This window comes from Caretta caretta, chromosome 3 (genome assembly GCF_965140235.1).
Source record: "Caretta caretta isolate rCarCar2 chromosome 3, rCarCar1.hap1, whole genome shotgun sequence".
Classification (NCBI taxonomy): Eukaryota; Metazoa; Chordata; order Testudines; family Cheloniidae; genus Caretta; species Caretta caretta.
In genome coordinates, this window is record NC_134208.1 from 6,652,600 (window position 1) to 6,667,347 (window position 14,748).

The following is a 14,748-nucleotide window of genomic DNA, read 5'->3' on the forward strand; positions in this document are numbered from 1 at the left end:
TTCCCCTGTCCTGAAGCGCATGAATACCAAGATGAGAGCAGCCCTCACAGTTGAGAAGCGAGTGGCGATAGCCCTGTGGAAGCTTGCAACGCCAGACAGCTACCGGTCAGTTGGGAATCAATTTGGAGTGGGCAAATCTACTGTGGGGGCTGCTGTGATGCAAGTAGCCCACGCAATCAAAGATCTGCTGATATCAAGGGTAGTGACCCTGGGAAATGTGCAGGTCATAGTGGATGGCTTTGCTGCAATGGGATTCCCTAACTGTGGTGGGGCTATAGATGGAACCCATATCCCTATCTTGGCACCGGAGCACCAAGCCGCCGAGTACATAAACCGCAAGGGGTACTTTTCAATAGTGCTGCAAGCTCTGGTGGATCACAAGGGACGTTTCACCAACATCAACGTGGGATGGCCGGGAAAGGTGCATGATGCTCGCATCTTCAGGAACTCTGGTCTGTTTCAAAAGCTGCAGGAAGGGACTTTATTCCCAGACCAGAAAATAACTGTTGGGGATGTTGAAATGCCTATATGTATCCTTGGGGACCCAGCCTACCCCTTAATGCCATGGCTCATGAAGCCGTACACAGGCAGCCTGGACAGTGGTCAGGAGCTGTTCAACTACAGGCTGAGCAAGTGCAGAATGGTGGTAGAATGTGCATTTGGACGTTTAAAGGCGCGCTGGCGCAGTTTATTGACTCGCTTAGACCTCAGCGAAACCAATATTCCCACTGTTATTACTGCTTGCTGTGTGCTCCACAATATCTGTGAGAGTAAGGGGGAGACGTTTATGGCGGGGTGGGAGGTTGAGGCAAATCGCCTGGCTGCTGGTTACGCGCAGCCAGACACCAGGGCGGTTAGAAGAGCACAGGAGGGCGCGGTACGCATCAGAGAAGCTTTGAAAAACAGTTTCATGACTGGCCAGGCTACGGTGTAAAAGTTCTGTTTGTTTCTCCTTGATGAACCCCCCCGCCCCTTGGTTCACTCTACTTCCCTGTAAGCTAACCACCCTCCCCTCCTCCCTTTAATCATTGCTTGCAGAGCCAATAAAGTCATTGCTGCTTCACAGTCATGCATTCGTTATTCATTCATCACACAAACAGGGGGATGACTACCAAGGTATCCCAGGAGGGGTGGTGGAGGAGGGAAGGAAAATGCCACACAGCACTTTAAGCACAGCACTTTAAAAGTTTACAACTTTAAAATTTATTGAATGACAGCCTTCTTTTTTTTGGGCAATCCTCTGTGGGGGAGTGGCTGGTTGGCCGGAGGCCTCCCCACCGTGTTCTTGGGCGTCTGGGTGTGGAGGCTATGGAACTTGGGGAGGAGGGCGGTTGGTTACAGAGGGGCTGCAGTGGCAGTCTGTGCTCCAGCTGCCTTTGCTGCAGCTCAACCATACACTGGAGCATACTGGTTTGGTCCTGCAGCAGCCTCAGCATTGAATCCTGCCTCCTCTCATCACGCTGCCGCCACCTTTGAGCTTCAGCCCTGTCTTCAGCCCGCCACTTACTCTCTTCAGCCCGCCACTTACTCTCTTCAGCCCTCCACCTCTCCTCCCGGTCATTTTGTGCTTTCCTGCACTCTGACATTATTTGCCTCCACGCATTCGTCTGTGCTCTGTCAGTGTGGGAGGACAGCATGAGCTCGGAGAACATTTCATCGCGAGTGCGTTTTTTTTTCTTTCTAAGCTTCACTAGCCTCTGGGAAGGAGAAGATCCTGTGATCATTGAAACACATGCAGCTGGTGGAGAAAAAAAAAGGGACAGCGGTATTTAAAAAGACACATTTTATAAAACAGTGGCTACACTCTTTCAGGGTAAACCTTGAAAGTTAACATTACATACATAGCACATGTGCTTTCGTTACAAGGTCGCATTTTGCCTCCTCCCACCGCGTGAACGGATTTTGGTTGAATGCCAGCAAACATACACTGCAATGCTTTGTTCTACAGTGATTCCCCAGTACGTGTTGCTGGCCTGGAGTGGTAAAGTGTCCTACCATGAAGGACGAAATAAGGCTGCCCTCCCCAGAAACCTTTTGCAAAGGCAGAACCGCAAATGCCAGGGCAAAGTAATCCTTTCACATGCTTGCTTTTAAACCATGTATAGCATTTTAAAAGGTACACTCACCAGAGGTCCCTTCTCCGCCTGCTGAGTCCAGGAGGCAGCCTTGGGTGGGTTCGGGGGGTACTGGCTCCAGGTCTAGGGTGAGAAACAGTTCCTGGCTGTCGGGAAAACCGGTTTCTCCGCTTGCTTGCTGTGAGCTATCTACAACCTCCTCCTCATCATCTTCTTCGTCCCCAAAACCTACTTCTGTATTGCCTCCATCTCCATTGAAGGAGTCAAACAACACGGCTGGGGTAGTGGTGGCTGAACCCCCTAAAATGGCATGCAGCTCATCATAGAAGCGGCATGTTTGGGGCTCTGACCCAGAGCGGCCGTTCGCCTCTCTGGTTTTCTGGTAGGCTTGCCTCAGCTCCTTCAGTTTCACGCGGCACTGCTTCGGGTCCCTGTTATGGCCTCTGTCCTTCATGCCCTGGGAGATTTTCAGAAAGGTTTTGGCATTTCGAAAACTGGAACGGAGTTCTGATAGCACGGATTCCTCTCCCCAAACAGCGATCAGATCCCGTACCTCCCGTTCAGTCCATGCTGGAGCTCTTTTGCGATTCTGGGACTCCATCATGGTCACCTCTGCTGATGAGCTCTGCATGGTCACCTGCAGCTTGCCACGCTGGCCAAACAGGAAATGAGATTCAAAAGTTCGCGGTTCTTTTCCTGTCTACCTGGCCAGTGCATCTGAGTTGAGAGCGCTGTCCAGAGCGGTCAGAATGGAGCACTCTGGGATAGCTCCCGGAGGCCAATACCATCGAATTGTGTCCACAGTACCCCAAATTCGAGCCGGCAAGGTCGATTTAAGCGCTAATCCACTTGTCAGGGGTGGAGTAAGGAAATCGATTTTAAGAGCCCTTTAAGTCGAAATAAAGGGCTTCATTGTGTGGACGGGTGCAGGTTTAAATCGATTTAACGCTGCTAAATTCGATCTAAAGTCCTAGTGTAGACCAGGGCTAAGAAAGAACTCTCCTAAACTCACCAAAGGCAGATAAACGTGAGTGACACCTGTCACTGACATAGGTCTGCTTTATGTAGTGGGACATCAACATGCCAAACTCTTTCCGGGGTAAGATCTAACACCCCCCCCCCAAAAAATTCTAACCTGCTTCTAAAAAGGGAAGCTAAAGCAAAACTCAGCTACCCCCGTGCGCTCCCCGACTTCTCACTGCTGGAGTCACAACTCAAACTGTTTCCTGAAGGCCCTTGAGTCTCATGCATTGTCAAACCCTGAACTAGCTGAGAAGAAATAGGGTGGCAAAAAAAGTACATTCGATTTGTGTAAATGGCTGAAGGATTGTGGGGTGGTCTCGGGCCATGTAGCTCTGGAAGAGGGAAGACTGCCAAAGAGTCCACTCAAGAGGGGTTTTCCTTTAGGGTTATTGAGTTCAAGAGACTCATTTTCATTCATGCAGAAGGCGCGTTTCCCCCTTGGCTCCAGTTGCATAAGGCCTTGGCCTTCTCTCGGCATGCGCTTCGACTCTCAGTACACGCAGAGATCTGGGAACTTCATCTCATACACCGGGATGGAGTGGTTCTGGGGCTGGCCATAAGCTGCTGTGATGGTACCGGATGGGCTCGGGGGTGGTCTGGAATGTCAGAGATACAGAGGAGAGTTACAGGTGGACTCCCACATTTCATCAAACCGGAAAAACAGGACCCAGCCTGGCCATGGTTCTGCCCAACTCTTGCTCGCTGTGAAGATTGCAAAAGCTTTCCCCCTCCCAACTCAGGAGCCTGTCACTGTGTTACCCGAAGGTGAAGACTTATCACCACTCAACTGATGTGAAGGAACAAATCCAACCTAGTGACTCCACATTAGAGCCAAACTGGAGAGGACAAGGGGGGCCTGCCGGGGTCCAAAGCCCACCAGAGACACTGACAGCTTTGGGGAGTTGGGAACATGGGAGAGAACCACACAAAGCAGATTGGAGGCAAAGGGAATGTCGGTGGGGCCTGATCTAATGGAGAGGCTGACCTTCCTTCTCCTCCTTTGTGCCAAGCCTTTCTGCACTCACTGGTGGTATCTCTGCACCTTCCCAGTGTTGTCCTGTGTACTCGGCTTGCCTGAAGCTTTTTAGGGGCAGGGGGGCCTGTTTCCTCCCATGTTCTGATAGAGCCAAGTATGTCTCCAGTTGTAAGATTGTGGCTGCCCCCTGCATGTCTCAATCCATCCTCGTGCACGGGCCACCCAGCATTGTAGTTTACAAGCCTCTCCCTGCCCTTGCAAAGCGGGCTCCTGAAAGCCCTCTTCCTCTGACTGTCCTCTCCCCAAAGAGTCTGACGCTCACCGGATAGTGATCTCAAAGATCTGGTTCAGCTTGCTCTGCAGCAGCGAGGCCTGCAACAAACAACAAGAATTCCATTAATCTGAGGTTTTGCGCCATGGCAGAGCTTGTTACAACTGCAGAGCCCGGACACACCGCTGCCGGTCTGCGTCCTTGTGCAAGGCACAGCAGGGTGCCCGGTACTGCAGCGCACCAGTGCAGCTGACTATGGGACACACTCCTTCACCCAGAGTCCTCAGTACACCTCCACAGGACATCTCCATAAAGCAGGAAGGGGTGCTGGTGATGCAGGTACCATCCTGCGTCTGTACTGATCAACACTGCAGCATGGCGTGAAGTGGTGCTTTGAGATCCCAGCTTTCATGTGAGATTGTGATCTGGAGTCCAGACTAATTGGGGCTGTTAGTGTTTCCCTGACATGTTTCACAGGAGCAAGGTGCCCTGGCCAAATTTAGACTTGGATAATTCTGTTCTGCATTCCCACTGTGGTTTTAATTGGATATGGGATTCTCCACTTCCTGTCCCAAAGGGCAGTGCAACAGTGCTGTATGCTGCTTGAGAGCTGCTCTGTTCCACCCCCGAGCTGGCTGCATTTCAACACTGGCAGATGAGATCCTTCTCTCTGATGCGTAAGGGACTTTGGGGTATTTACAGCAGAAAGGTCTAAATATCAGTCACTCCCGAAGACCACCTAATTCCAGAGGTGTCTCAGCTTCAGGGAGCTGATGGCTTCCTGTGCTTTCACAACAACCTGTCCCATGCGTTGCCAACAGTATCTGAACTCAGAACGTACTACAACATCGGTCTCCACCACTTGAGCTCAAGGCATAGCTTAGCTGGCAGGTAGCAGTAGTAGGGTGTTATCGCCTAGCAAATCAGCCATTAGCGGGGACATGATCCACACTTTGCGGTGTGCTACGCTTTGGTTTTGTGACCCACTGGGACAGGCCCATCATCTCCACAGCAATGCAGAGCCGGTGGGTGAGAGGCCAAAAGCAGAGACTCACCCGGGCACCGCAGTGAGCCGCAATCTCTTCAAAGGGAGCTTTCTGGAACTTCTCCACCACCAGCCGCCTCCTCTCTCGCTCCTGCTCCTCCACGGCGACGCTGTCTACTAAAGCACCCGGGGGTAGGGGGGGCGACAAAGCAATGGTGAAAAAGCTCTGCGCAGCACCAGGCACACAGCGCTAGAGTCTCAATCGTTCTGTTCATGGGTCCTGGGGCCATGCACAGATCCTGCCCAGCCCCAGAGGAATGGATGCTCTGCTATGAGCCCTGGTGTGCTCAGCACCTTTGGAAAAATCAGGCCCCACGTCTTATTCTGGGCACCCAGACACCGACGCACCCCAAAATCAAAGGACACGTTTGAAAACTTTGGCTTAAGCGACATGCCCAAGGTCAGAAAGAGTCAGTGGCAGGCCCAGGACTAGAACTGAGCAGTTCCTGGCTCCCAGTCCTGTGCTCAGACCATTAGCTGGCCATCTCTCCAGCCCTAAAGGGAGGTCTCTCTGTGTGAGAGTTAAAGACTCGCTGGCCAGGCAGTATGGTGGGCCTGGGGCAGAATTTGCACCCTGACACTTCCAGTCACGTTCGTGGAGCAGCACAGCAGAAAGAGGGGATGTTTTACACCCCCGAACAGACACAATGTGACCAACACAGCTCGATCTTTCCTCTGTGTGAAGACTAACTTGGGCTTAACATAGCAGCAGCTGGGTGATAATGTACAGCCTGTGGTATGGAGAGGGTCAGACAAGATGATCTAACGGTCCCGGTCCGGCCTTAAACTCTGTGGCACTCGGAAAGATCGCTCAGTTACTTACCAATTGCTTTCTTCAGGGTTTCGTACGTGATCTCTTCAGCGGGGGCTCTCTAGGGGTAGGGCAACAAAAGAAAGATTATATCTCCAGGGCAGCTTGTCTTTGAGAGCAGAAGAAAGAAAGGGGATGGGGCTATTTCATTTCAGTAACAGACCATGTGGTTCTAGGGGCCAGCCCACTCGGAGGATTGATTCCTCCAGTAGTGTGGCTGACCACTAGGAGGCGATAACTTTCAGGGCTCTAGACAGGGGTACCTGGGTGAAACTGAATGGTCTGCACTGTACAGGAGCTCAGCCTACATGGTCCAATGGTTCCTTCTGGCCTCAAACTCTATGGATCTATGAAGGTGCCGACTACGACAACCACCTTTTCAAAAGGCAAAAGCGGGACACATGCAGGAGCCCCGCCCCTTCTGTGGCCCCACCCCCTGCTCCTCTTCCCCTCCAAGGCCCCGCCCCAGAGTCAGGCCATGGTAAGAGCTGCCGCCCAGGGAACCCGGGCCACTGTGGGGAGCCCCAGACCCTCCATCTGCCCTGGTCAGGGGGCTGGAGTGCCTGAGAGCAGCCCCTGGACCACATCCCCGCTCCCTGGGACGCACCACCTAGGGCAGGTGATGGGTGCGGGACTCCCCACGGTGGCCTGGGCTCTCTGGGTGGCTCTTACCATGGCTGGGCTCCAGCTTACAGCCTGGCCAGGGATGGAGCCTTGGGGGCCGCGGGGGGGAAAGGTGAGAAAGGAGGGGCACGGCCCTGTGGCAAGCGGGGGCTAAGGCCCACCTAAGCCCCCCAACAATGGGAAGAGGCTGGCATCACCCCTGAGCCTTGACAGGCACAGGGGCACCACAGGGAATCCGGGACATGAAATGTACATTTCGGGGCTGTCCTGCCCATTTTGGGACGGGTGGTGACCCTAGTGCCAAGAGGTAGGAAGCCCAGAGTCTATGGAAAAGGATAAACAAGAAGCAGCTGCCCAAAACAGTGGCTTTCAGAGAGCAAAGCAATCAAACTCGCTCTCGGAAGATAAATGCAGGACAGAATCACCACGTGGGAGCTCCTCCTCCCCCCAAGGATGGGACACAAGCCTTGATTACCCAGCCCTGGCCGCCAGCAGGGGAGTCAGGCTCTATAAATCATACGGAGGACACTGGTGGGCACAAGGCCTATTCACCTCGCCCTGCTGAACACATGAGGAGTGAATTATTACCCCATTGTTCACGGCCTGCAGCGCCCAGACGCAGACACCGAGTGCTCGGCTGTGCATACTAATGAAAAATTATACGGTGCTTAAGTATGTTGCATTATCCAGTTAAAACAGGAGCTTATGGGGAGAGAACACAGGTCAGGAGATGGAAAATGTTTAACACCAAAGGGAAGGCTCAGGCTTGTCTTTTATAGGTATTTCGTTCCCACAGATCCTGTGCCTTTAATGTAGCTGCGAGGATCTGTATTAAGCACAGCGAGGATCTGTATTAAGCCCAAATCTGAAATTCCCTGAAGATCATGGAGCTTCCGGGGGGTTTTAGTCTGAGTAGCTCTCTAACTGCGAGTGCAACATGGAGCCAAGTCCGCTGCTGGTGAACAGCTAATCTCAGACATCAGGCAATTAGGGAGGGGGCCAGGAGGGGCGTACGGGAGTGCGTCTTCGCCAAGATCTCGACCCGGTGGAAAGAAGGGGGAAAACGCTCCGGGGGGCGGCGGAAGCACCCACAGTCTGCACAGCACCCACAGTGGGAGAGATGGAAACACTGTGCAAAAGTTTAAAAGGTGTAAGCACTGAGGGGGGGAGGGGAAATGTTCTGGACGGGGCTAGAAGTAATGGGCTAAGGGAGGTTTCAGAGTAGCAGCCTTGTTAGTCTGTATCCGTAAAAAGAAAAGGAGGACTTGTGGCACCTTAGCAACTAACAAATTTATTAGAGCATGAGCTTTCGTGAGCTACATCCGATGAAGTGAGCTGTAGCTCACGAAAGTTTATGCTCTAATAAATTTGTTAGTCGCTAAGGTGCCACAAGTCCTCCTTTTTTGGGGGCTAAGGGAAACATCCTCAGGAAAAGCGTCCCAGGCCGGAAATCATCTCCCTCTGGGTTCACACTCCATGATCTAATAGGGCTCTGCCATCGCTAGACTGGATAGGAAAATGGCTGTCCCAAGCAAGCGCCCCCCTGCCGATCCAGCCGGCTCAGGACACTGGGCACCACCAGAGAAGCTGTCTAGGCAAGCCTCAAAAAGCACCGCTCCTGCTGGTGACATGGTGCAACGACAAGGACCGTTCTCAGGCTGGCCTGAGCAGGCGGCAAACCGGCAGCACCCAGTACCTCCTCTTTCTCGGGACTGTTCCTCGATTCCACTTCGACCTGAAGAGAAATGGTCTCACCAATGCTCTTCCTCTTGGACAACCGATCTTCATCTGGAAAACAGGGGGAGCCAACCCGTCAGGAAGGCAGAGAGGGGAGACACCCGGAGGCATTTCGGAAGGGGGCTGTCTGGGTCAGAAGAGGGAAGGATGCAGAGGTTGTGGAAGGTTTTCAGAAGGAGGCTGGAGCCATCTGACGGGGATGGTTTAGACCCAACAAATCCTGTGTCCCAGAAGGGGGTAAATGAGGGGACCCTTGCAGTCCTTTCTGACCCTACGGTTCCACTTCTCTCTCTCCTGTAGTTATATGGCCCCCGCTGCCGTAGCATCGGAGCTGCTCACAATACATTCATGTTCACGGCCCCCTGTGAGGCAGGCCAGTGCAGTTATCCCCATTGTCCAGGTGGCGCTCTGAGACTAAGTGAGTTGACCAAGGTCACACAGGGAGTCTATGGCAAAGGAAGGACTTGAATCTCGGAAGCTAACCACGGAGCCATGCTGCTTGCACGGCAGGACACAGCAACGGAAAAAGGCCGCAGCGCACAGGGACGCTCTGTACCATACCTGTCAGCTGGGGGATGTAAGGGGTGCTGAGCCGGTCTGAATTATAGCCGCTGCCTCCCAGCACCTCGCTGATCTTGCTCTGTCGGAAGAAGACCTCAGGCACTAAGTGATCCAAGCTCTTCGTCAGCCTGTGTGATTGAACAGGGAGGAAAACAGGTGACGATACTGGCATGCTGCAGTTTGGGTTACCTGGGCCCTTGCTGTTCAGAGGCTGTAGGGTTTCCAGGTGAGCACAGGGGACCAGGACTGCTCCACGTCCCTCCAAGACAGCCAGATCGGTCCAGATGGGCACAGAAGACTGAGCCTGATCCGCCTCTGATTCACACTGGCGACAGCAGAGTCACACTGGTCTGAGCAAGATCAGAACCAGGCCCCGCGGCATTTCCGCCTGGAGGAGGTGATGCCACCACCTGGGGGGCGGGGCTGAGCTGATGCACGTTCTCGACTCAGTGAAGGACCCAAGGGAAAGGAAATGACTCGGCTGGGAGGTTTCCCTGGCAGCTACTTCTCCAGGATTCCTCCTTCAACTCATCTGGCAATTCGAACCCACACAAGGGCTGCTAATAGAGAATTATAAAGGGCCACAGTTTGTTGGCGCCTGGCTGCAGGCGACGGTTCTGACAGGGGCAGCAGGATTTCTGCCGCTGCTCGCAGCTCAAATCAAGGGTGACAAGTGCCTTCCATGGCAGAGGTGCTTACCTGGGCGTCTCCACAAACACGTCTTCTGGGAGTAGATATGGCGCCTCCTTCTGCCTTGTCTCGAGGACCTAGTGGGGAGGGAAGGGGAGGGGAGGGAAGAGAACCTGTCAGCGGCTTGTCAACCAACTTAGCTGCAGCTGTTCAGGCTTCTTCGTTAAGGCCAATTTAGTGCTGGGGACAGGGGCCCGACGCACAGCCCTGGAGACAACAATCCTCTAGCTACCCACAGAACAGGCGCTGCAAGGGCAGAGGCCACACAAGCACCCCCCCCACCACCACACACACACCCCCTACCTCAGCCCCGGGCCTGCCTCCACCCTGCCCTGGAGCCACCCCCTCTCGGAGTGGGAGGGGAATTCAGTCTTCGGCTTCCCTGCTGAGACAATCAGCGGGGGGGGGCCAGTAAGTGCTACCTGCGGGGGGGGGGCAGGGGGGAGGAGAGGGATTTCCTGATGGAGACCCCGATCTGGTCACAGTTGACTGAGACCCTCCAAGCTCATTGCACATAGCCCAGCCAAAAGGATGGATTTTCAGCAGCTTCCAACCTGGGCTGGATTTGACCTGGTGGCCTAGGGCCCGGTCAGTGTCTGGTGTAACACTACAGGCCTTCGGGGAGTTCCACCGGCCACAGATCTGGCCAGGTAACTGTGCCACTCGAAGCCCAGGTCTCCCACCGAGAGCCGGGTCCCCTCCACTCCCACAGCGTACAGTTAAGAGCCAACGCTGGAGCTGCACCCTGAGGAGCTGGGGGGGGGGTGCAAGGCGCACTGACCTCGTGGATGTGCTGGCAGAAGGCGGGCACCGTGGTGAGCTGGCTGATCAGATTCAAGTAGGCGGCGCCGAGGGCATAGAGGGCGCAGCGGTTGTACACAGGCAGGTTATCCTCATTGATCTGGGCGATCTCCTGCGAAGCCCACGGACAGGGAGAGACCCGGCAGCAGGGGCCAGACCGGGGAGCGGGTTAGTTCGTTAGCCAAGCAAGGACAGGCGGATGGGGAGACAGCAAACTAACTGGCAGAGGTTGGGACCAAAAAAAGGTGTCCCAGGGCAGCTGGCGCTTTAAGGGGAGTTGGGCCCAGCCTCGCCTGTGACCATAGGCACGGATTTTTATTTTACCCAAGGGGTGCCCCCCCAGACCTCCACCCCCACCCCAAGGCCTCCTCTTTGCTCCGCCTCTTCCTGCCCCCACTCTGCCCCCTCCCCTAAGGCCTCACCCTCGCTCCGCCTCTTCCTGCCCCGCACCGTGCCCTCCCCTGAGGTCCCCACCAGCTGCTCACTGCCCTTCTCCAAGTCCCTCTCCCAGCCGCCAAACTGCTTGATCAGCTGTGTCTGGTGGGTGCTGAGCACCCACTGTCTTTTTTCCTGGGGTGCTCCAGCCCCAGAGCACCCACAGAGCGGGCGCCTATGTCTGTGACGGATCAGCTGCCTCCCTGCCAGCCGTCAGGGGAGCCTACAAGCCAGCAAGTGGCTCAGTTGGGATGAAGAGCGACCGGAGCAAGATTGGTCCCTGTGGCAGGAAAGTCGGATGGTGGAAACCTGAAGGCAATAGAGAGGCCCCTACAGAAGACCCCGGGTTAGCTGGGAAGAGATGACTAACGTGTTGAATTTACAGGGAAGAAATAAAGCTCAGGGCCTGGAATAGACTCAGGGGTGACGCTGGTTCCTTCCTGGGCTGGGCAGACAGGCCAGCAGCCTACAACATGGATGGGATATGAACATATAGCTGCTTCTCCACCTCAGTGCTAGCCCCGTGTGGGCAAATGCCGAGATGTCTACGTGCCACACCGATTTAGGCTCAGAAGCTGGATGTCCCTTCAACCACTTCACCTCAGAACAACACCCTCCTTCATGCATCTTCTCGGTCTACTATTAAGTAGATGTTCCATTGAAACCAATCTGTCGCAGAAAGGTAGTAGCTAAGTTCGTCTGCATTTGCCGAACGTACGGCACTATGTTTCCATCTTACTGGCAGGTGGCTTTGCTCACTGCCATTGTGTGTGCGACAGGTGAGTGGCAGGGCAGGGCTGCTGTCATGTTCGTGTTTTGTTGTTTTCCCATCTGGGTTTACTGGCTACGTTGCATTTACTGGTTCGTTTTTGTATTGCTATTTATTCCATTTTCTTAAGGTACCCAGAGGCTTCTGGGTACCTGATGCAGAGAAATAAAAAGACTATTATAATGTTAATCGCAGCGAAAGGCTAAAAGAGAAGAGGGTTTGGTACCGACTGGGCGAACGTGGAAGAGAAACGGTTCTCAAATATTCATTCAGATTTTGAAACTTGACTGTGGTCAAGACGAAGATGGTGGAACTTGCAAACCAAGGGGACAGAATGAAAGTGCGGCTGTAATTCCCATTCCCACATTACTCCTGAAGGAATCCTGCGCCAAAAAATTAAAAATTCTGCACACTAGGTTTTCAAATTCTGCATATTTGTCAAAACAACACAATACAATCACACCATTTTCAATTATTTTGGTAATTTATTTTAAAATACTGGTCAGCAAATAATTGAAAATGGTGTGGTTACATTGTTACTGTGTTATTTTGACAAGTAAAACATGCAGAATTTTGCAGAATTCTAAAAATTGTAAGTTTTGGTACAGAATTCCCTCAAGAGTACCGGGTGGGTTCCGTGTGGCACAACCTGGATGCGGGCAGCTCGGCAGGGGTGGGGGGGTGTACAGGGAGGATCTGGATGCACAGGGGCTCATTGTGGGGTTCAGGGTCGGGGGAATGGGACTCTGCAGGCGAGTCCAAGTGAAGGTAGTTAGGGCTCAGTGGGGAGGGGAGGGGAATTGGGGTGCTGGGGGAGTGGGTTTGGTGGGGGGGAGTCAGGGTACAGCTGGCTGGGGCTCCACGGGGGAGGGGTCTGGGTGGGGGGCTCCCAATGCAGGGTGTGAGACTTAGGGAGGTGACTGTTTGGGTGTCGGGAGGGGTCAGTGGCGTGGAGGGGTTCTGGGTGCGGGGAGGCTCCTGATGTAGGGGGTGTCACGCAGTGGGACTCGGTGGGAGGGTTCTGGGTGCAGGGGGGTGTGAGGCTTGACGGGGGGATTGGGTGCCGGGGGGGTGGGGGGTGCAGTGTCCAGATGCATGAGGGTTAGGCATATAGGGGGAGCAGCTCCCCGCACAGTGACTCCTTCCCTGTGTGAAGAGCAATGGGGCCAGGAAGTGGGGGGAGGGGGTCACTGTATGGGAAGCTACTCCCCCTGTCCACCCAACCCCCGTGCATCTAGACACACCCCTCCGCACCCAACCCCCTCTGCTGAGCCTCACCCTTACACCTAGACCCCCGCCGAGCCTCCTCTTCCCTCCCCCCACAGTGCAGAGCTTCCTGCAGCTGGGGGAGGTTCCCGGGGGTTGATCTGACCCAGACCCAGCTGCTCCGTGCAGGGGAGCGGGACCTCGGACTCTGTCGTCCTCCTCCTCCCCGTTCCTCCCCACACCCAGCCAGGCCTAATGTCCCTGGGCAGCTGGGGCATGCCCAGACCCCCCACTTCCCCTCGCCTTGACTTATCTCTCCCCCGGCTGCCTGAACAGACGCACCCACACCTAGTGCGCACTGGTGCAGCTTCTCTTTGTTTCCACACACACAACATTTTTCTGTGGGGAAGCAAAGAGAATCTGCGGAGGAGGGGATATTTCCACTCACGTGCAGCGGTGCAGAATTCCCCCAGGAATATCACACTTCCCTCCTGCAGCCCCTCACAATGTGAATTGTACCAGCCTCGACGCACTGAGCGAAACTTGGATCTCATTTGCACAGACAGAAATCTGGAGCAACGCCGTGGGCCCTCCCTAACTCAACATCACAGCACCCATCTGGGAAAGGGAGGCATTATAGACATGGGGCCGCATCCTGATCTCCACTGTGCCAGTGTAAAACTCCATTAAGTCAAGCAACCTAACAGAGCCCAGAATCCAGCCCTGGTAAATTTGTTTTCACCCACTTGCCAATATGGAATTTACACCACTTTGGGCTGTCTGCTCCATGCCTAGCTGAGTCGATCCCCTCTTTGCACCGAGGGGAGAGGAGCCCTCTGCACGGTGGGCCCCGCCCCCAGGCGCCTGCACTGCTCACACGATCCTACCTGCACGGCCAGCACCAGGCGGATCAGGTCCACCACCACCTCCTCGTTGGCCAGCTCGATGCTAATGAGCGCCAGCATGCTGTAGAGAGCCTCGTAGTGAGGCTGCACATTGCTCTCCTCTTTGCTCGTCAGGTAGATGTGTCTGTAGAGCTGCTGGGAATGCTGCCGGAGAGAAGAGAACACGGCACCACATAAACTGGGCCCAGGGGAAATACGGGTTCTTGTCAGAGAGGCGTAACGGGAGCCAGCCCAGCACGGCACAAGTCACGCAGGCAGGTGCTTCTAGCCAGCCTTCGCTAAGTACTAGAGACATTAGCCCTCCGGCAACTCTGCTCTAGGGGAGCCGCTGCCTGGCTGCGTTCTGCCTTCGGTTGCATCTACAGCTCCCACGGGCAGAATCTGGCCCACCGATGTTCAAGGGGGAGCAGTTCTGCCTTTTGGAGTCTCGTATTGTGAGAGGCTGAGCACCTTCTGTAAGGAGCCGAGACCCCTCAAGTCGGCACATCTCAGGGCCCGGCTCCCGATTCCAAAAACCATCCCCAGTCCGGAAAGCACATGAGGCCCACTGAAAGGATGCAAGCACTGTCCTAAGGCCGGGCGCGAGGCTGCATGCCCTTTGCCGTCCGGCTTTCCTCTAGCTTCCTATCCAATGTTTCAAACTAGGTTCCTTATTGGTTGTGTTCTGGTCACTCCTGAGGGGCCCCCCCATCAGGTCGGGTCTACAAACCCATGGATTTCCCCAACGGTCCGTACAAAACCAGGCCACCAAATCCTGGCTCCACTAGGCAGCTAGCTGCCTGTGCAGATTTACATTAAGAGACGGATGCTATGAAACTG

General features: G+C 54.5%; 1 protein-coding gene across 5 annotated transcripts in view; it reads right to left on the reverse strand.

Annotated features, from left to right (window-relative positions):
- Positions 1 to 3,116: 3,116 nt before the first annotated feature.
- Positions 3,117 to 14,748, reverse strand: part of EFR3B (EFR3 homolog B) — a 149,942-nt gene continuing 138,310 nt past the window's right edge. For 4 of the 5 annotated variants that reach the window (XM_075126303.1, XM_075126300.1, XM_075126302.1 and 1 more), the window contains 9 exons: positions 13,912 to 14,073; positions 10,595 to 10,726; positions 9,823 to 9,890; positions 9,124 to 9,251; positions 8,522 to 8,613; positions 6,214 to 6,262; positions 5,401 to 5,507; positions 4,397 to 4,446; positions 3,117 to 3,694 (listed from right to left, as the gene is read on the reverse strand). In XM_075126303.1, coding sequence (XP_074982404.1) covers positions 3,589 to 3,694; positions 4,397 to 4,446; positions 5,401 to 5,507; positions 6,214 to 6,262; positions 8,522 to 8,613; positions 9,124 to 9,251; positions 9,823 to 9,890; positions 10,595 to 10,726; positions 13,912 to 14,073 — 894 coding nt within the window. In that variant the 3' untranslated portion in view covers positions 3,117 to 3,588. The remainder of the gene's footprint in view (positions 3,695 to 4,396; positions 4,447 to 5,400; positions 5,508 to 6,213; positions 6,263 to 8,521; positions 8,614 to 9,123; positions 9,252 to 9,822; positions 9,891 to 10,594; positions 10,727 to 13,911; positions 14,074 to 14,748) is intronic. The other variant, XM_075126299.1, reaches the window with a different exon arrangement.